Raw genomic sequence first — 21,460 nt, forward strand, 5'->3', positions numbered from 1 at the left:
TTCAACCTGAAGGTGTCTTCTGGTTGAAAATGAATCTTTTGTAGACAGCAAATAGATGGGTTTTGTTTTTTTATCCATTCTGCTACCCTGTGTCGTTTGGTTGGAGCATTCAGTCCATTTACATTTAGTGTTGTTATTGAGAAATGTGGGTTTAGAGTCATTGTGTTCTCCCTAGAATTCATGTTTATAGTGGTGTCTCTGGCACCTTGTATTCTTTGCAACATTTCCCTCATAGAGTCTCTCTTAGGATTTCCTGTAGGGCTGGTTTGGTGGTCATGAATTCTCTCAATTTTTGTTTTTTGGGAACACTTTTATCTCTCCTTCTATTTTGAATGACAGGCTTGCTGGATAAAGGATTCTTGGCTGCATGTTTTTTCTGTTCATCACATTGAAGATTTCCTGCCATTCCTTCCTGGCTTACCATGTTTCATTCGATAGGTCTGTAACCACTCTGATAGGTTTCCCTTTGTATGTGAGGGCCCTTTTCTCCCTAGCTGCTTTCAGAATTCTCTCTTTATATTTTGCCAGTTTCACTATGATATGTCGTGCCGCAGGCCGATTCAAATTACGTCATAAGGGGGTTCTTTGTGCCTCTTGAATTTGAATGTCTATTCATTTTCCCAGATTTGGGAAATTCTCAGTTATAATTTGGTCTAGTATCCCTTCAGGACTTTTCTCTCTGTCTTCCTCTTCAGGAATTCCTCTGATACGGATGTTGTTTGGTTTGATTGTATCACTCAGGTCTCAAATTCTCCTTTCCTGCTCCTGGATTAATTTGTCTCTCTTTTTTTCAGCTTCCTCTTTTGCTATAACTATATCTTCTAATTCACCTATTCTTCTCTCTGCCTTGTCAATCTTTGAGGTGACTGTCTCCATTTTGTTATTCACCTCATCTATAGCCTTTTTTTTAACTCATCACACCTATTTTCAAAGTGCCTAGTCATTGTCTCAGTTGATTCTTTGATGCTTTTTTCAACCCCAGCGATTGATTTTATGACAAGTTTTTTAAATTCTTCATCTGGTATGTTGTCTAGATCTGCCTTGTGCAGTTCTGTGACTGTGACTTCCTCCTGGAGGTTCTTCAGGGGAGAGTTCCTTCATTTTGTCATTTTTGCTAGTTTTGTGTCTCTTGTCAGCTTTAGAAAGCTTGTTGTGCACTGTGCACATGTTAATATTTCTCTGTTAAAGGAGGCTCATTGACTGTCCAGGGCTTGTCGTTTCAGGAAATATTCTTTTAATGGTGTCTCTTGTTGTGCCTTTGAATATTTTATTTCCCTACTCAGCAATATATGGGACTCGCCATCATACACCCTTTGGCTTGTTTCTTGGTGTAGCTCTAAGAAGGAAAACAGACAGACAAACACAGAGGGAACAGTAACACACAAACACACAGACAAATCAAACAAACAAACAAACACATTAAAAGGGGAAAGAAAAGAAGGAAGTGGAGAGGAAAGAGATGAAAAGAAGAGAAGAAGAAAAAAAAATGGGGTCAGAGACAACAAAGGACAGTGGACAGTCTAAAAGTGTATGACCAGTTGAGGGGAGAGTAAGGATGAGGTTCAGGAGACTATATCTGGATTGCAAGAAGGTAAAAAAAAAAAAAGGGAGAAAGGAGAAAGGAAAATAAGGAGTAAAAATTTTTAAAAATTTAAGTTAAAAAGGTAATAATAATAAAAAATAAGTACAGAAGAAGAAGAATAAAAGAAAAAAATGAAGAAAAAAAAAGCAGCTCCCCCTTGTGGATAGGCTTGGTTTGGTGTGGTAGGTCTTGGAGGCTGCTCTCAGAGGCTCCGCCTTGGTGTCTGCAGAGATTAAAATGGTGGCACGCCAAGCTCTGCTGGAACTAGGCACTGTAGGCCACTCTAATGAGTCCTATCTCCTTGTGCCCAGTTGAGCCAGGTTGTATTTTCCAGGCCCGCCTCGGTTCAAAGTTCTAGTCCATGCACTTTTATGCTATCACAGGTGATATGTACTTGCTTTGGTGGCTGGCTTCTTAGGGTGAGGGATCAGTTTGTCTTGGCTCAGGCTGGGATTTCGGCTGCCCATGCCTGAGATGAGGTTTGCCGCCTGAGGCAAGGTGCACAGCAGGAGGTGTAGTGCACACCGTCACAGACACAACTGCGGATTCCCAGCCCCCATTGGGATTGCCGTTGCGTTGGAGGAGGGATGAGTTTCTCTTGGCGCCAGGTGGAATTTGTGCTGCTGCTGCCCTAGGCGCTGGGCGCTGCCGGAAGCTGGGAACTCCTGCAGCCTGAGTGCGTGCCCAGGCCTCCACCTCCCCCAACTCCCTGCCGGGATCGCGTAGGGGTTGGGGGCTGTTTTATCCCTGTTGGCACCCGGGATTCAGGATTCGCATGGCCAATCCTGGGGCGAGATGCGCCGTGGAAATGAGGTGTGTGCTCCCACTCCGAAAACCAAGGTCGACGTGAGTGCCCCTGGCACTGCCGCGGCAACTGACTCCCTGCCAAGATGGCGCAGGGCTGAAAGCTGTTCTTTCCCTTGTGCCACCTGGGTTCAGGATTTGGGCTTCCCAGCAGTTATATATGGAGTGAGAGTTTCTCTCTCCATGCGCAGTTAAATGTTCTTTATCTCTTCCCCAGAGACAGTACTATGAGCGTGTTCAGTCTCTCTGTCTCTTCCCTTTGTCTCTCGGGTTCCGCTGGTTCCGCCCGCTTGCCCCGTGTTGGGCTGGGGCTACCTAGACCTCCCCTGCCCGTCTCAAGCTGGCCCGTTTTCCAGTATCCCCAGTTCGCACTCACTCACTCAGGTATCTTTGAGGTTCTTTTCTTTCTGGAGTCCGTATTTTCTCCTTCCACTCTTGCAGATGAGAGTAATGTCCTTCTCAGTTCGATAGGTGGGGCAGACGAAGTTTACTGAGCTCCCTTCCTCTCCGCCATCTTGGCTCCTGATTGTATTTCTATACAATAGCAATGAACACTCTGAACTTGAAAATTAAGAAAATAGTTCCATTTACTATGGCATCAAAAGGGATAGAATACTTAGGAATAAATTTAACACAAGTTTAAGACTTACAAATTGGAAATTTTTTAAAAGGTGGAAATAAATTAAAGATCTAAATAAACAGAAACGTATCTCGTTTCTTGGGTTGTAACACTTAATATTATGAAGATGGCATTACTCCCCCAAATCATCTGCAGATTCATTGCAATTCCTACCTCTGGAAATGGCTTCTTTGCAGAAATTGACAATCTGATTTTGAAATTCATGTGAAAATTCAAGAGATGCCTGAATAGCCAAAACAATCTTACAAAAGAAGAGACCACTCATACCTCCCAATATCAGAACTTACTACAAAACTACTGTGATCAGTATATTGTGTTTCTGGCCTGCAGATGGATATGTAGATCAGTGGAAAAGAATTGAGCATCCAGAAGTAAAATTTTATGGCCAGTGATTTTGACAAATTGGACTCTTTCCTTTTACCATACACAAAAGTTTATTTGAAACGGATCATATACCTAAAAGTAAGTTCTAAAACTATAAAAATTTTAGGAGAAAACATAGGAGTAAATCTTTATGACCTTAGGTTAGCCAGTAGTTTTTTAGATATGATACCAAAAGCACGAATGTCAGAAAGTAAATAAGTTGAAATTCATTAAAATGAAAAACTTTTATACTGTTAACAGGACTAACATCAGTAAAGTGATATGAAAGCTCATTGATGGGAGAAAATATTTGCAAATCTTCTATCTGATAATGGAATTGGATCTAGAATATATCAGGAATGCTTAATAGCTCAAACATTACAAAGGTAGCCCAGTTAAAAACTGGGCAAAGCATATGAATAGACATTTCTCCAAAGAAGATATTTAAATGACTAGTTAGATGTTCAACATCATTAGTCATTAGAGAAACCTAAATCAGAACCTTTAGGTACCACTTCTTGTGTACTAGAATGGAAGTAATAAAAATGATAGCAAGTGTTCATGAGAAGTGGAGAAGTCAAAACTTTCACTGCTGTTGGGAATATTAAATGGTACATCTGCTTTGGAAGATGGTTCAGTGTACTTTTTTGGAATGTTAAACATAATTAGCATATGATCTAGAAATCCCACTCATAAATGCATATCCAGGAAAAATAAAAATATACACACAAAAACTTCTACACAAATACTAAAGGTATCATATTTATATCATAGTAGCCAAAAAGAAATCCAAATGGTCATTAACAATAGATGAATGGATAAAATGTGCTATTTCCGTACAATGGAATATTATTTGGCAATGAAAAGGACAAAGTACTGGTGAACCTTGAAAATATTATTCTAGAAGGAAGAAGCTGCACGTGCGCGTGCACACATACACACACACGCACAGCATGAATATTGCACTATTCCATTTATATGAAATTTCCAGAATAAGCAAGTCTGTAGAGAGAGGCAAAAAGTAATAAAATGGTTGTCTAAGGTTGGGGCAAGTGGGAGAATGGGCAGTAAGTGACTGTTAATATTTTGGGGTACAAAAATGTTCTAAAGTTTATCATGGTGATGGTCCCACACCTCTGTGAAGCTACAAAAAAAAATGGAATTTATACTTTAAATGGGTGAATTATATGATATGTGTATTATATCTCAATAAACCTGTTTAGAAACAAAACAAATAGATGTGACCATAATTAATACGAACCAACTAAAAGTTATCTGAAGGTTTCAGAGTCCAGGTTGATAAAATTGGTAATTGTTTAATTCAAGAAAAAACTGTAACAGCTTCCTTCCTGAGTGCTATTAGTTGCTATGAGTTGATTTAGATTAGAAAGTAGTCCGAATGCAACATTAAACCTGTTTTAAGTATAGATATTTCTGTGCTTGCTCTGGCGGCACATATACTAAAATTGTAACAATGCAGAAACGATTAGAATGGCCCCTATGCAAGGATAACACAGATTCATAAAGCATTCCTTAATTTAGTGGTGAGCACCAAGTGTTGTATGTAAGTGTTGAGCCACTAAATTCTATACCTGAAATTAATATTACACTGTATGTTAAATAGCAGGAATTTAAATAAAAACTTGGAAAGACAAAGAAAAGATACACATATTTGTAAATAAATATGTAGAATCCATGGGAATAGCTATATGCATAACGTACTGAAACTACACTGTGTACAATGTGTCCTTCAATTAACATCTTCTCTTATTACGATATAAGTTTCTAAACATGAAAAAAAAGATATTCTGAAAGGCTGACTAAACAATGTAGGACTGAGGAGTTAAGTACAGTTTATACTATGTAATGTCTGATTTTAAAAATCACTAAACAGTGAAATGCCATTAAAATATAATACAATTCAAGATTTTATTGGGCTCTTTAATTAATACCTATTCCTGATGCCTTTTGGATGTTAAATCTATATCAAAATTACATTATTTTGTGATTCATTTTAAAAAATTACTTAATAATTTCTTTAGGCCACCAAAGAGAATGTTGGCAAATACAACTGTAATAAAAGTTTTTCAGGACACCTGGATGGCTTACTTGGTTGAGTGTCCAACTCTTGATTTCAGCTCAGGTCTTGATCTCAGAGTTGTGAGTCCAAGCCCTGTATTGGGCTCAATGCTGGGCTGGTGAAGCCTACTTAAAAAATAACTAAGTAAACAAACAGATGAATAAAGGTTTTCATAATAATTTTATAACACTATTTTCTTTATGTGGCAGACTTAATATATGTAATATGGAAATTTGATGGGATTATTGTTTTAGTTTGATTATGAAAGAGAGTTCTTCATATTAAACTATTTATTTGTAATATATAATTGATGCTAAATGTGTCTTTGCAAAATTCATATTTTGGTTGTGTTGTTGACACAGTTTGGACAATGGGAAAATCATAAAAAGCTGATTGCACATGTCATTGCTTGAAATCTTTGAGAAAATTGTGGATTATAATAGTGCCTTCAGTGTCCTGTTTACTTCCTTTTCACTGTGTCAGAGTGAGTCCCCATTTTCTTAGAGTACTTTTAAGTTTTCCATGACAGAAGTATATATGCATGTGGTGATACATTGCAGTGATTTGAAGTAAATTATGTGCATTAGAACTTAAAGAACACTTAAAAGATGTACTTTAGTCCCTGTTCATTAGCTAGAAGAGTGGAAGTAAGTGCAAAGCATTGTCAACCTAGTCTAGTGCTCCTGCAGCCTGAGAGCAGATTTTGGGAGTCTTGGGGATGAGTCTAGTGTGACATTTTGAAACTTTTTGATCAGGACTTAACATTTTTAAATTGTAAGCATGTTCAAGCATATATAGAAACGTTTACCTTTAGAACATGTGATGCAGTCTATTTTTAAATTTTTTTTCCTAGAGCCAGTTTTAATGTATTTCACAACTCTAAACATTTGAAAGCTACAGTTTATGAAATTGTATTCTGAGGACAGAATTATGAATTCAGAAACATTCTTTTGAGTTTTCCCTTCTAATGGCCCTTTTAAAAATGTTTGTTTTGTGTCTGGAGAAAATATCTTATACTCAGAGAGCAAACATGATTCTCAAATAAAATGTAGGGTTTATGCTATCTTTTTGTCTGAGTTGAATTGTCTGTGAACTATTGGTGTATGGTGTAACAAGAACTGATATATTTAAATGCTCAAGAAAAAGTTTCCATTAGTAATGTTAGTTTAGAGTTTATATGTAAGTTTTAAACAAAACTCATAAGATAAAACCACACAAAGTATATTTTTAAATTCGTTTTGCTTTTATACATTTGTGGAAATAAATTTTATTCTGATTTGAAGTTTTAAAATATTTTCATTGTATTAAACTGATTTGTCTTATCCGTTACTAACTTTGTCTTTGATTTTTCATCTGTGCTTTTGATACTGCATGGGGAAAGATTTTTGTGCAAATATTTCACCAAATATTTTTGCAGGGACACTTAGTCGGTCTGGATGAACCAGCTTCGGGAGCTGGGCAAGAAGCTCTGCTTAAACAAGAGCAAGCAAAAATCATTCGATTCGAGAGACAAGCAGAAGAGTTCCTCAATGCAGTCTTTTATAGAAAAGGTTGGTTCTAGTGAAGAATGGTGTTTAGCATCTGCTTGTCTTATGTTTTCTTAATTTTAATGTCATTTTTAAAAAGTTACTTTTAAGAAACATTTTTCTTTGTTGATAATACACTTTATAGTCCTTTGTTCAGGTTAAATTTGGAATAGGATAAGGCAACTCCTTCTTCCCTTCTTTTCAGTCTGAAGTGATGGAGCCCTGTAAGTTTTATTAGTTAAATAGTTCCTGAAAGTATGAAAGACTGAAAATTCTAAGGTCTCGGTAGTACTAAATTTTGTAAAATTTTCTTACATATGTAGTGACACTTTTAATTGCAGATAACCATAAAACCAACTGTATAAAATTTTAGTAATTCCTTGCTGAAATTTCATTTGGAGAGATGTGAAGTTGTATCTTAAAATTAGATTTGCAGGCATGTTTTTCCCCTTGATATACAGCCTTGTTTCACTAAAATTTCTTTAAACTATTAAAAAAGAAAAGAATTTATTATTATATAATAAAACTTCTCCTCTTCCATTTGAGGTGATATTTAAATAGCTCCACCTCTTATATTTTTCTATTTATCTTTCTCCTTAAAACTTTTGTAAACATTATTTACATTTTCTCTATTCACAAAGCCTAATTGCCATCATCAGCCAAGACTTTCAGAAAGCTTCCTTCCCTCCCTGAGCAGTTCTAGTGAAGTCTTTACTGTCAAGAAATTCTAAATGGGTTTGTATTCCTTAGTTATGTCTTTCCTCTAGTTGCAAGATGGAGGTTACGGTGATTGGTTCTAAGAAAGTTTCCTACAAACTCTTGATGACCCTGAATACTCCTTGTTTAATATTCAGCAGACTCACTGATTCTGCTTTCTTTAATGCTTTTTATAGGTTCTAGTTTATACCTCTCATTCTTCTGAGAATTCCCTCCTTCCCTCTGAAATGTGAAGGGTGATTTTTGCCTTTACACTGGTTGAAAGGCTGATAAAGTGCTATATTCTCATTGGTTGGTTACAGTTGGAAACCAGCTGATGTTCCGCTTAATATGGTCAGTATTTTCAAAATGGAGTATGAAGTGAATTGTTCTGTAAAATTAAGGAATGCACAAGATTATTGTTTTCAGTGACACCTTTTTTTATCCTTATGCAAAATTAAATCTGTCAGTACATCCTCACTTCTCTTTTAGTGCTCTCCGCACCCTTTGACCTGAATCTCCCAACTGAGACTCCCATGCTCACTTTATCATGCCCTGAGTACCCTGAATTCTAAAATTATGTTCTAAATAGCAGTTTTCTTAGTTTTATAAACATTTGATTATTTTATTAAAGTAATTCACATTTAAAGTATAAATGATAGATTCATGCTGTCAGTTTATTATATAAAATATCTTTACAGCTCCTCTGCTGCTCCTATCCTTTAGCATATGTACCGAGTGAGTCTAGGCCTAGTGTTGCAGCAGTCTTCCTTATCTGGAAGGAGGAACTCCTCTTCCTCTACGTGGAGAAACCACTTTTCATCCACTCTTTGCTTGGAGGGTTAATAAGGTCAATCATAAGCATATTCCTAAAGAAAATTCTAGCCTTCTTCTCTACTAGTCCCATTCCCTTTGTTATATAGGAATAACTTAAAGTTCTTATAAGTTTTATTTTAAAATTAAACTTCTGGGTACACGAGGGAAGGAATGTTTACCTTGGAATCAGTCTTCGGTAGACTTTATTTAAAGAGATGAGAATCCTCTGAAATTGCATGTAAAGTTAAGTTTGTGTATTTATATACTGGCATATGATCAGAAAAAGAACTATTGCTTTGCTACTAGAAGTTCCTTCCCCCTTTTATTTTGTATTAATATTGATATTTTTAAATATGTATTAATCTTCATGGAAATGTCTCAGAGATAGTAGTACTCTTCAAGTTTTTCCAAAAATGTATATAATTTGCAGAGATATGACAGGCAGTTTAGTCTGAAAGGTGTGTGTGTATAAATACACACACACACACACACACACACACACACACACACACTCTATTTAATAAATAAGTTCAGCGATTTGAATTGAATTTAGTTCTTTGTTTCCAAGTATTGGGAATTGTGTGTTTTAAATGAAAGGTTCTATAAGCTAAATAGTAACATAGATGCAATAAAAGTAGGCTTTTGTGGTATGGACTCAGTAATAAATTTTAGCTTATGAACAGTATACCTTCTGTAACTCATTATCAAATTTTTTTCAGTTTGCTTTGTTACTTGTATGAGAAAATTTGACACTTCTACAAGTTAGATTTGCTTTTTTTTTTTTTTAAGTTTTATATATTTTTGAGAGAGAGAGAGAGAGCATGGGCAGGGGAGAGTCAGAGAGAGAGAGAGAAAGAGACAGAATCTGAAGCAGGCTTCAGGCTCTGAGCTAGCTGTCAGCCCAGAGTCCAACACGGGGCTCAAACCCACAAACCGTGAGATCATGACCTAAGCTGAAGTTGGACACTCAACCGACTGAGCCACCCAGGCGCCACCTAGATTTGCATTTTAAAAACACAGGTGGTCATGATGTAGCATTTACGTGTTTTCCTATAGTGTTAATTTGATCTGATTTATGGTTTTTTCTTTGGCTCAGTTGTGCATGTTCCCCAAGGCATGTCTAGATTTATAGAAGTTGTGTTTTAAGTAAGTGAGAGTATGAAATGTGTTCAGGAAACTTCAAAACATGTAGAAATTCAAACAGCAGCGGTGTCATCAATTTGTAAATATGAATTGTGTTTTATGGTTATGTTCTTCATTCAACAAAGAGGCAAAATATAATGCAGTTATTTAAAGCTCAGAGGTAGCAGTTTGTGGTCTTTATCCTAAAATCTCTGATTCTTCATATATTTAATTATATTTATGAATCTAGCTAAACTCTTCCTATTTGTAGACTTTCTTCTTTATATATTACAGGGGATAAGAAGATGCATTAATATATAAAACTTAAGATTATATACAGTCTTCTATTTGGAGGATAGATCTTAAGTGGAAAGTTAAATGAATATTAATAATATACAGTGGGTAGACCTTTTTTAAAAAAGTAATGTGGCTAAAATATTTATTAAAACATTTAAGAAACTCATCTATATATATACAAAAATGTATGTAATTTGCAGATATATGACAAACATCTTATTAAATATATCTTATTTAATATATCTTACTAAATATATCTTATTATTAAATATATCTTAAAACATTTAGGTCTCGTCAGTGGTTATAATAATTTCTGAACCTTACCTAATTGAATACCTTGATTCTCAAACCAGGTAGCATACTCAGTATCTATTTATAGAGACGAAACATGGGTTAGAAGTACTTTTTGGTAGAACAGAAATGTTGGCTGTTGGTAGAGCAAAACCTCATTAAACTCCAGAGAATTAAATATTCTGACTTTAGCCTCTCTTCTGGTTTTGAATGTTGCCTTTCAGGGGGAAAAATTGTCCTTAGGAGTCCCATTATGTTTTGATGATGTGTGTGTTTGTTGTGGAGATTTTAGATTTTAATTCTAATGAGTCACTTTATCTCTAAATTTATAAGTCAACCTAATTCCTGTACAGCTCCAACATCTTATGGGTAAAGTAACTTACCTTCTGTAATTAATCTTTAAAAGACCAAGGAAACTCAGGTTTTCTGAGAACGGTTTTCTAAAACCTCTGAAGTGTGGAATGGAAGTAAAGGTCACAGGTGAACATTAAGATCGGGGGAGCATTTTAATCAAGGGTCTACCACTACTATTATACAAATTTGAAGAGGCCACTTATTCTTTAGACACATTAACCTTATTCTGATGGATTTGACTGATCCTGTTTATTACTCAACTAATATGAATACATACTTTATGCCAGGCAAGATTAGATGCTTAGTATACAGTGGTAAACAAACACAGTCTCTGCTCTTGAGAAGCTTAGTCTCCCTGAGAGTATGGTAATGATAGAGATATGATGATATACCAAACATTTCCCCTTTTATTTTGCCCCATTGACTTTCAAGGTCTCTCCCAGTGCTAAAAGTTCTATGAATTAATGAATTCATATGGTCTTTGTTTTAAAATTAATGTGTATTACAAATTGATAGCTTGGGTGTTTATTTCATTAATTCCGTAGCTATTGTGTTTCATGATTGGCAGAATATATTTAAAGAACTCATGGAAAATACATGGTGTTAAACTTTGAGATTTGGCATTTAAACTCCTAGCCTAGTGGTTCTAAAAATTTGGTCCTTCAATCAGCAGCGTCTAGAAACATACTAGAAATGCCAGTCCTTGAGCTCACCCTAGAACTGCTAAATCAGTAACTCTGGGGATAGGACCCGGCAGTTTGTTTTTACAAACCCTCCAGGTGATTGTTATGAACCTGAAAATGTAAGGCTATTCCCCCAGTCTGTCATGGAGCTTATATTAAGTATCTCCTTTTAAAATTTTGCTATGCCTTCAGTCTTTAACAGAAAGGTTATGTGCTCATGAACTGAGTAGTCCATTCTTTAACAATTTAGGAAGAAATGGCTGACGAAAGGTCTAGGAGAAACCAGATGTAATCTATAGGTCATAGATCTATAGGTCTTTTTTATAATTCATAAAAGAAGGGTTTGAGGTTTCTATCAGGTAAGTGATTGCCCATAGATATACCATTTGCTATCCCTTTATTTGATTTCATAATACTGAGGGGAGTGTTTTTATGAAATGATTTTATGAAAATTTTACTTTAAAAATCTGCAGCTCATAAGCTTAGAGCTTAAAAATATAATTCTGAGAGGGAATACTATTTTAGGAGATTGCATTTTAAGAAAAAAAGAAAATGAAATTTTATGTTTGCTTGAAAGCTGTCTTTTTTTTTTTTTTTTTTTTTTTTTTTTTAGTACATTGTCCCAATTTAAAAGTAAATAAATCTTTGTTTACAGACAGTCCCTGGGTCTCCGACCCCAATATTCCCCTAGTGGCCCGTGAGATCATGCAGCGAATGATCCAACAATTTGCTGCTGAATATACCTCAAAAAATAGCTCTACTCAGGACCCCAGCCAGCCCAATAGCACAAAGAACCAAAGCCTGCCGAAAGCATCTCCAGTCACCACCTCTCCCACGGCTGCAACTACTCAGAACCCTGTGCTCAGCAAACTTCTCATGGCTGACCAAGACTCACCTCTGGACCTTACTGTCAGAAAGTCTCAGTCAGAACCTAGCGAACAAGGTATGGTTTGATGTCAAGGTCTCCTCTGTCCAATCAGAATAATTTGGGGAGAAAAAAAAATCATTGGCAAGTAGGGCACCAGTAACAATAGAATAAAAATTAATTTGATTCTTAAATTATTCCTGACTATGCAGTGATAGAGAAGTACAGATAAAATGGCTACTTTGTATATTATGTATCAGTAGTTTTGTAGTCATGATCAATGTACCTACCATCCAGGAAAGTTGGATGTTTACAGTTGTTACTGATCTTTAAGTTACTTGATATTTATATAAGCATTTTATATTTTCCAAAGCATTGCCATATCCATTGTTTTTAAAACCCGTGTGAAGAATTAAGTGTTCCCCCATCCATCAGTGTTCTAGAATTAGCACCTATCTGAGAAATACATGTATCTTGTTAGGTAGAAGTTACACTTTGCAAATGAAAATATAAGGCAAGAATGTGTATTGTTTGCATTAAAAAAGAAACTCCTAGGGTTATATTTAATGAGGAAGACAGTAGACACATCAGATTGCTCAGTGTATTCCATAGGTATATGGGTATGCATGAATAGATACAAGCACCTCCATATGTTTATGTGCTGTATTATGAACTAACCTTAGAATATTTCTAAGGTAATTTTAATTTGTTGGTGAGGATCCTAATTAAAGGAAAGTGTTAAAAGGTTATCAGTCTTGTTTAACAAATATTTCTTGAATCTATGAAAAGTTTACTCTGTTAAATAGATTAAACATTTATTTTGTGATCCATTTTACTTTTAATTTCACAAAGATGAAGAGAACATTTCAACTCTGCTATTGTTTGACCCATTACAGATTGTAAATTGGTGATGTCTATTCTAGTGAGAGTTTATTGTCCTAGAAATCTCATAAGAGCATACAGAAAGTTATGAGATGTGTGGATTTATTGGTGAGAAATACATGTTCATTTTGATAAAAGTAAGTTTAATTTGTATGAAGAACCTCTTAGAAAAGACTTTCTTTTGTTTATTGTAAGTAATTTAAGAAGGATTTACATTTAATGGACTGGTCTTAGTTGATTAAAGATATATTTTTCAATAGTTTTTCTCTCCTTTTTTTTCCTGTTTCTGAGCAATGTACAGCAATTGTAATCTCAAAATTCTGAGAGATTTCCGAGTGGAATTCCTCATTGTCGTATGTTCACATTGATCAGTGTACCTTTGGTCACGATATTCACAAAATTATGCTTAATGAGGATTATCTTTACCAAAGATTGGTAGCTTTAATTAAAAGTTTTTTTTAATGTTTCTTCATATTTTGAGAGAGAGAGAGCAGTGGGGGGTAGGGGCATGGAAAGAGGGAGACAACAATTCGAAGCAGGCTCCAGGCTCTGAGCTGTCAGCACAGACAGCGGGGCTCAAACTCCCAAATGGTGAGATCATGACCTGAGCCAAAGTCAGACACTTAACTGACTCAGCCACCCAGGTGCCCCTAAAATTCCTTTTGCTCTAAATGTTGCATTAAAAACTTCCAAGTTTACAATAGGAGAATGAGAGTATAGAGGTTGTATTTAAAATATTAATGATAGAGATTAACTAACACACAGAGAAATTTAACTTCTTCTAGTTGGTGCTGTGCTTAAGAGAGATATTGTACTGACAGTATGTTCTTAAGAGAAATTTGAGCTAGATGACAGATTCTAGTGTATAGACTTCAAGTGAAACATTTTAAAATTATATTTCCCAGATCCATTTTCAAGTGTTTTCACTTTTCAAGAAAACCACAGTATATTTAGGTAAACTTAAAATATGTTGCCTATTTAATGATGAGAGAGTGAGAGAGAGAGCATGAATGAGGGAGAGGCAGGGAGAGAGGGAGACACAGAATCTGAAACAGGCCTCAGGCTCTGAGCTGTCGGCACAGAGCTTGATGTGGTGCTTGAACTCACGGAGTTGATGGCCTAAGCCAAAATTGGATGCTCACGTGCCCCAGGCTTGGAAGTCTTTAAATAATAGTGTCTTTGGTTGGAAATATTTTAAGCGGTGTGTTTGCTTGTTAGATGTCTAATTGGGTTAAGATGTCTGATGGGATACTTGGTGTCCTAGAAGATTACAACTATATTTTTAGAAATATTAGTGACTTTAAAGCACAACACTTTTATCCTGGGTGAGTGTGGGATTCTGGGTTTACAAGCTCAGTCACATTTCTAACAGCCTAAAGTCAGGAGTTACAGTGTGTTTAGACACAAACCCTACTTAAGTTCTATATTGGGGCAGTTTTTAACACAACTAGATAGAAAAGCCTCTCTGGTCACCAGCTGAAAATCAGAAGCATTGATTATTAGCTTGCTCTGTTAATTTTGGATAGAATGGCAGCTTTAAAAGTTGTCTAGATGATGAGTTTTATTTTCTAGACTTGTCTATGAGGGAAAGAAGTCTTTGTTGGGAAAAGAACGTCTTCTAATTTATGTTCTAATAACATGAATTTGTTATTTGGTCTAGCTTCAGTAAAAAATGGTTAAACCTCTAGGCTGTCATCAGTATCAAGACAATTTCTTTCTTTTCTTTCCTTAAACTTTGCTTGCCAGTTTGTAATAGCTTATTAATTGAAAAACTTTGTCTTTATAAATACCAAGAAGGGAATTTTCAGTCTCTGCAGATTTTATCCAAAAGATTGAATTCAAATATACAGTTTTTTGCAGACGTGTCCAAAGAGTAATTAGGACACGTGAAAATTACAGTTAACATCTGATTCATCTTACAGACTATCTTGTATATACAAGTAATTTAATCATAAAAACTTACATCTTAAAATGATTTTCTAAATACAACTTTAATGTTCCTTTTAGTGTTTTGGGTAGGCTTAGCTCTTGAGGAATTTCGTTTTATAATTTGTATGATGTGACACTGAAATCTCATATGCTTTGATAAAGGCAAATTTCAAAAACAAAGTTGAATACTTCTATTTACATACTGTGTAAACTGCGATTTCTAATACCTCACTATATCCTAACGCCTCCAGTGATAGGCTGTACCTTTTCTTTTGCCCTATTAATAAAGTATTTAACCCTTGGAGATATTAGATATAACAAGCTTTGCTAAATGTATGTCCCTTTAGGAGGGAAGATACCCTGTCTTACGTATATAGCTAGTATTGGTTGGCTAGGCATGTTGCTTTGTCATTTTTAGTCTAAATAGTTCACATTTGTTCCTAGTTTTTAATATCCTTAGGTATGTGTTTGTGTCTCCACAGACGGTGTACTTGATCTGTCCACTAAGAAAAGTCCATGTGCTGGCAGCACTTCCCTGAGCCATTCTCCAGGCTGCTCCAGTACTCAAGGGAACGGGTAAGGGAAAATATTTGTAGAATTTTACAGTTTTTTAGGGGATAGTTTATCAAGATTGGTGAAAATCTCCTTTATGTGTTTTAAAAAGTAATTCTTCAGAGTAACACTGTTATAAGTAGGCCTTTACTAAGTAAATTACTTAGTCCATTGATCAAGTAAAAGCATAGTCTGTGAAGTCCATAATTGACTTGCATAGATCAGGTTTGCCAAGTTAGTACAAATAGTAAATGACTGAAAATATGGCAAGAATTTCTTGGGACTTTTTGTTGTTGAGTGTTTGGGAGTGGGAAACACAACCTAAATAATTCCAGAGTTCAGATGTAAAGTCAGTATTATGTGTGCTGAAGTTGTTGAATGAAAATTGGGGTCCAGTATTTTACTTGATATCTCTAATGAAATATACGGGTATGTGGGGGCCGTTCGTTTTTTTTCTTGTTTGTTTGTTTTGGTTTTGTTTTGTTTTGTTTTAATTGTTGATTTGAACTGCAGTTTTAACTCTCTGTGGCAGTTCAGAAAACGTAATTGTATGTATTTTTTGTTTTTTAAGTGGTTAAGATTATAGATGTTGGTATAATCATCTTATGCTATCAAGACATTATATGCTCAGTTTTGATAACTTAGCAGATTAAAGTGAATTTTCCCACCACCTAATTTTATAGTGTAGGAATTTTCTTAATTCTCCCACTACATGTATATAGAAACCATTTAGAGAAGCCAGATATTAATGAAGACATTTAAATGCCACATTGGGAAGGAATTTCCATAAAATTGTGTTGTGACCAGAAATCAACTTCATTCATGAAAAATCACTTTGTTAAGCAAATTAGGTAATGTTTAGATTTATTAACTTTAATATCAACATAGGAAAGAAAGGTGTTTAGATGTTAAAGGAATAAATACACACTAAATGGACTAACCTTTTTTTCAACTTACTCTTAATTACCTTCAAATTGAAGGATTCCTTTACTGACTTCTAAAATGCTGCCTTTATTTTCTCTAAAATTCCATCATTTTTCCTTTTCTCTCCTCCTTTATTCAGTCTAAAATTAACTTCTTAGTTTAAGGCAGTTTGCATAATTTACTAACCTTTTTTTCTTAAGCCCTCGTTTTCTCTCAGTTTATACTAGATACAAGTCCTTGTGGTCCCAAATCATTGAATTCCACTTTTATATATCAGAAAACTTGGATTATGTAATTGAGGACATATGCACGAGAAGCTTAAGTGTGGTCTGTATAAATGAATCCCTCGCCTAAGATTTACTTTAAACTTGGCCACCAACTCCATGTATTATATCGTTGAAGTTGCTGTGTTTATCCCTCTGAATGGAAAGAAAGTGTTTTTTATGTGGTATCGTTTCCTGGAAGACAAAAGCACCAATAGATTGCCCATCTTTTAGTTGACTATTCATTGTTATCTTTATTATGTTTTATATTGATAGCAACACAGGGTCCCTGTAGACTTTTGGAGAACATAGCTGGTTTATCATTTCGTCAGAGTTCCACGTTTGTGGCTAGTAAATGTAATTATTCCCCTTGGGCATGCTTTACCAGTTGCCAGTTTTATCAATGATAATCTTTATACCTTGTGAAAAATGGGAACTTTATGAATTAACTTTGTATAAGTAGTTGACTTTTTAATATTACTTGAAAGTTGTCCACTTAAAATTTCAAAATTGATGTTTGATATTTTAAGAAGAGGCTATTTTAACTAAAGAAAACTACTCTAAAATTGTTTATATACCTCTGACAGTAATTACTTTGAGTAGAACTTAAGGAACAACCTTTGGGGAAAATAAAGGGCAGTTCTTTAAAGATTGGACTATTTCAAATGGAAAAATAGTGGTACTCATGTGTCTGCAACTAATAGTGTTTTAAAATGAAGATGTGGTAAGTTAAAATGCGATGGGTATTTTGGTTGGGGTACCCCCCTTGGGGCTGGTAGCTGTATTTTTTTTCCCAAGCAAAATAAGAAATGTTATTTGAACTTGTTCGGTTTTTGATAATGAATATCTGCTTGTTTGTGGGCTAAATGAACAATTATCTATGGGTTCCACCAATGTAAATGGTTCCAGTTTTATAGCTGGTTGTCATGAATGTTGAATATGTTGCATTAAAATAAATAATTTGGCTTACTCTTTTATTACTGTACTTGTTTAGTGGTAACGTCACATTGGTAACACAATTCTGTGTAGATCTATGGAGACTCGTTGATTACTTTGTAATTAATAATTAAGGTGCTATCTTCAGACAGTTGCGCGAAACTTTTTCTCCGAAAATTTGTGAACCCAACCAGAGACCAGCTGACAGGTTTAATTTTTCTTTGCCCAAAAAGCTCCTGGGTTTTTTTTTTCCTTTTTTTCCTTTTTCTTTTTTTGTGAACAAGTTTTAAAACTAACTGCTGAGACCATTTTTTTTTAATTTTAGAGAAAAATAAATAAATAACACAAAGTGATGTTACCCAAGCAAGGCCTTCTAATAAAGGAGTGGTCCCCTCACCCATCCCTCCCTACCTGTGCAAGTCCTGCTCACATCAGTTTCCTTCCATCCAATTAGGCGACCTGGGAGACCCAGCCAGTACCGCCCAGACGGACTTCGGAGTGGTGATGGGGTACCTCCAAGAAGCTTACAGGATGGAACCAGGGAAGGTTTTGGACACTCCACATCACTCAAAGTTCCGTTGGCTCGATCCCTGCAGATTAGTGAAGAGCTACTGAGCAGAAACCAATTGTCAACAGCTGCCAGCCTTGGGCCATCTGGATTACAGAATCATGGACAACACTTAATATTATCCAGGGAAGCCTCTTGGGCAAAACCACATTATGAGTTCAACCTCAGCCGAATGAAGTTCAGGGGAAATGGTGCACTCAGCAACATCAGTGACCTTCCTTTTCTTGCAGAAAACTCTGCCTTTCCAAAAATGGCACTTCAAGCAAAACAAGATGGAAAAAAGGATGCGAGCCATGCATCTCCTGTAGATTTAAAGATACCACAAGTTCGAGGAATGGATCTTTCTTGGGAGTCTCGCACTGGTGATCAGTACAGCTATAGCTCTTTGGTAATGGGTTCACAAACGGAGAGCGCGCTTAGTAAAAAGTTAAGGGCTATTCTTCCAAAACAAAATAGAAAAAGCATGCTAGATGCTGGACCCGATTCTTGGGGCTCAGATGCTGAGCAGTCTACCTCTGGACAGCCATATCCCACATCGGATCAAGAAGGAGACCCTGGCTCCAAGCAGCCTCGGAAGAAACGAGGGCGTTACAGACAGTACAACAGTGAGATACTGGAGGAAGCAATCTCAGTGGTTATGAGTGGAAAAATGAGTGTTTCCAAAGCTCAGAGTATTTATGGGATTCCCCACAGTACACTGGAGTACAAAGTAAAGGAGAGGCTGGGCACTTTGAAAAACCCTCCAAAGAAAAAGATGAAATTAATGAGGTCGGAGGGGCCAGATGTTTCTGTAAAGATTGAATTAGATCCCCAGGGAGAGGCAGCACAAAGTGCAAATGAATCAAAAAATGAGTAGGAATACTGTAGAGTGCCAATTACTGTACAAACTGGGTGAGCACTACTGCATTGTTCAGCTATCATTGCTTGCGCCTGACTTCATTTACTGTGACACTTGTTTCTTTGCAGATTTTGCATTGACTTGTGTGTACAGAGGTGAAAGGTGCATTCTGAATGTTGCATATTTTAAATTTTTCATGTGCAGTATGGCTCGGGATATTGTTTGGCCTTTTGCATGTTTCTCTACAAAAGAGAATTGAGTTACCTCACAGAGAACAGATACATGGAAGTGGACTCCTTGCCTGTAGAGCCTGCATGCTTTTCTTTCTTTTTTTTCTTAAGTTATATTTGCCTTTATTTAAAAAAAAAAAAAAAAGGAAAAGAGCCCCCTTTTAGAAACCACCTCTGTCATACTGGGAGCTTTATCACTACAAAATTGGAAAGCCATCGTATAAAATCATTCATGTTGCTCTTCTACAATTCAACTAATTGAAGGATTAAACTAAAGAAAAATTCTAAGAGCAGTGAACCTTGGAGTTTAAGACATTTGGTTATTCAGCGATACCTAATTATTTAGGTCAATTTACATTTTATGATTTTCTTTTCACTATTAAATTTACTTAACAAATCAGCAATCTATTTAGTGCTCACCCAGAGGGAAAGGAGGTGGAAAATGTGCACACACTACCTTCAGAAATGCTTTGGTTGATTACTTTGTAACACTACCTTTGCTGTAATTTTATTTGGGGGATTTTTTAAGGGTAGAATTTGGTCTCACCAACAAGTGAGGATATAGCCTTATCTCATGGAGGACGAGCTCCGTTCTTACTCAGGAGCAGTCAGGGTACATTACATGAAACAGTAGAGGATGCCTCATTTTAACAAACTAAGTTTCTTTGTATTCTTAAAACCTTTTACAGATTTGACCATGTGCTAACTAATGACCGGATGTCGTTGCAGCAACTCATTTAAAGTATTCAAGATCTGTTTATTGGGGAAAGGGAGAAGAAAGGAAAGAAGTGTGTTTAAGTAATTATAATATTGCAAAAGTGGTATCTAGATTTTACAGCCTCAGTAGTCTGCCCAAATACCCACATGAATGAAGGATCCATGTTTGTGGTGAGAGAAAAATATACAACCCCAAAGTACCCTATTATGATTTAGGTTGAGTTTTACGTCTAATGATAATTCAATCAGAAATCAAGCTCAGTAGAATTTCTTTTTTAACCAATCCAAGTACTAGTACGGGGGGGGGGGGGGCTGTTTTCTAGTTTTTGTTTAATTTGTTGCTTTTGATTTCTTTCCTTTTTTCTTTATTTTGGCATCCTGCGTAATATCCCTTTCTTAACCTTTTCTGATATTTAGCCGATTTTTATGGTTGTTTAGCACACATTTCAGGACTTTTCAGATCATATTTATATAAGCACTCCTTAAAGAACATCTAAGCATTTTTTGAGATGGGCTTTTCAAATTATAGTAACTAAATGTGGAATATTTTCTAAAATTTTTTGCAAGAATGACTGATAAAGCCCAGGAAATTTAACTTTGCATTGTAACCAAATTAAAATTACTATTTGTGCAAAACAAAATCCATACCACATACACCCTATCTAATCTGCTGAGAAAAGTCGTCAGGCCCTTCTAAATGCTTAACCAAAAACAAAAAGGCATTGGAGTTTTTGTGTAAAATAAAATCAAACATGGAGCATTAAATTGAAGCTGATGATTTCTGATGGATACTAACAGTTTGAAGAGAAGTAGGTCCAGATACTCCCAAGGCATACATTCTTGCCTGGCAACTTTGGAGCAGTTAATTAGGTTAAGGGTAATTTTCCCTCAGCAACATCTGTGTTCAAAGGTTAGGCACACCACTGCTGTTATTAAAATACACACACTGCTCATTCTTGACAATAGCCTGGGCTTGGGTTCTTCTTTTGGTTTGGTTATTTTGTGTAGCAGTTTAATCCATGGATGACTGAGCCTGTTTTTTCCTTAGCTTTCTAGTCTTCTCAACAGAAAAAGCAGCTTGGGTTCAGAGCAGTATATGACTCTGCAATATTTTCTAGCCTAGCTAGAAGTTGCAATAAAAATATTTTATGAAATATATGGTTTTCATCTGCAGTTGAAGGAAGTTGTAGAAAGTTTGCTGAAAGCAAAGGGCTAAGCTTGTGAAGGAATGCCTCCTTTGTTCCACGCTCAGTAATTTGTCACAATTAGTTGCAGCCATGGTACCTTTTTGCATGATGTTTGGGGTATTTGGTAGCCCAAATTGCTGCAAAAAAAGTCCTTGGAGCAATTAATTTGTGCTTGCTTTTATCCCCTCTCAGAAAGGCGTCATTAAAGGCCCATTTAAAAATCTGGCCCTAAAAGTTCAACTTTGTAGTTTAACTGTTCAGAGAGGTTTAATCCTGTGTGGTAGTCTATACAGTGATGTATGAGTTGAGTTATGT

At 35.8% G+C, this 21,460-nt stretch overlaps 1 protein-coding gene and 1 non-coding gene across 6 annotated transcripts in view; both read left to right on the top strand.

The window, feature by feature from the left end:
* LCOR (ligand dependent nuclear receptor corepressor) overlaps nt 1–21,460 on the top strand; it is a 134,658-nt gene that overhangs the window by 85,074 nt on the left and 28,124 nt on the right. For 4 of the 5 annotated variants that reach the window (XM_029932315.1, XM_029932314.1, XM_029932317.1 and 1 more), the window contains 3 exons: nt 6,887–7,019; nt 11,910–12,197; nt 15,413–15,506. In XM_029932315.1, coding sequence (XP_029788175.1) covers nt 6,887–7,019; nt 11,910–12,197; nt 15,413–15,506 — 515 coding nt within the window. The remainder of the gene's footprint in view (nt 1–6,886; nt 7,020–11,909; nt 12,198–15,412; nt 15,507–21,460) is intronic. The other variant, XM_029932316.1, reaches the window with a different exon arrangement.
* On the top strand, nt 4,826–4,930 carry LOC115286143. Its single transcript, XR_003905899.1, has one exon. It is a non-coding gene; the product is annotated as a U6 spliceosomal RNA (small nuclear RNA).

The sequence above is a fragment of the Suricata suricatta genome, chromosome 2 (genome assembly GCF_006229205.1).
Source record: "Suricata suricatta isolate VVHF042 chromosome 2, meerkat_22Aug2017_6uvM2_HiC, whole genome shotgun sequence".
NCBI lineage: Eukaryota > Metazoa > Chordata > Mammalia > Carnivora > Herpestidae > Suricata > Suricata suricatta.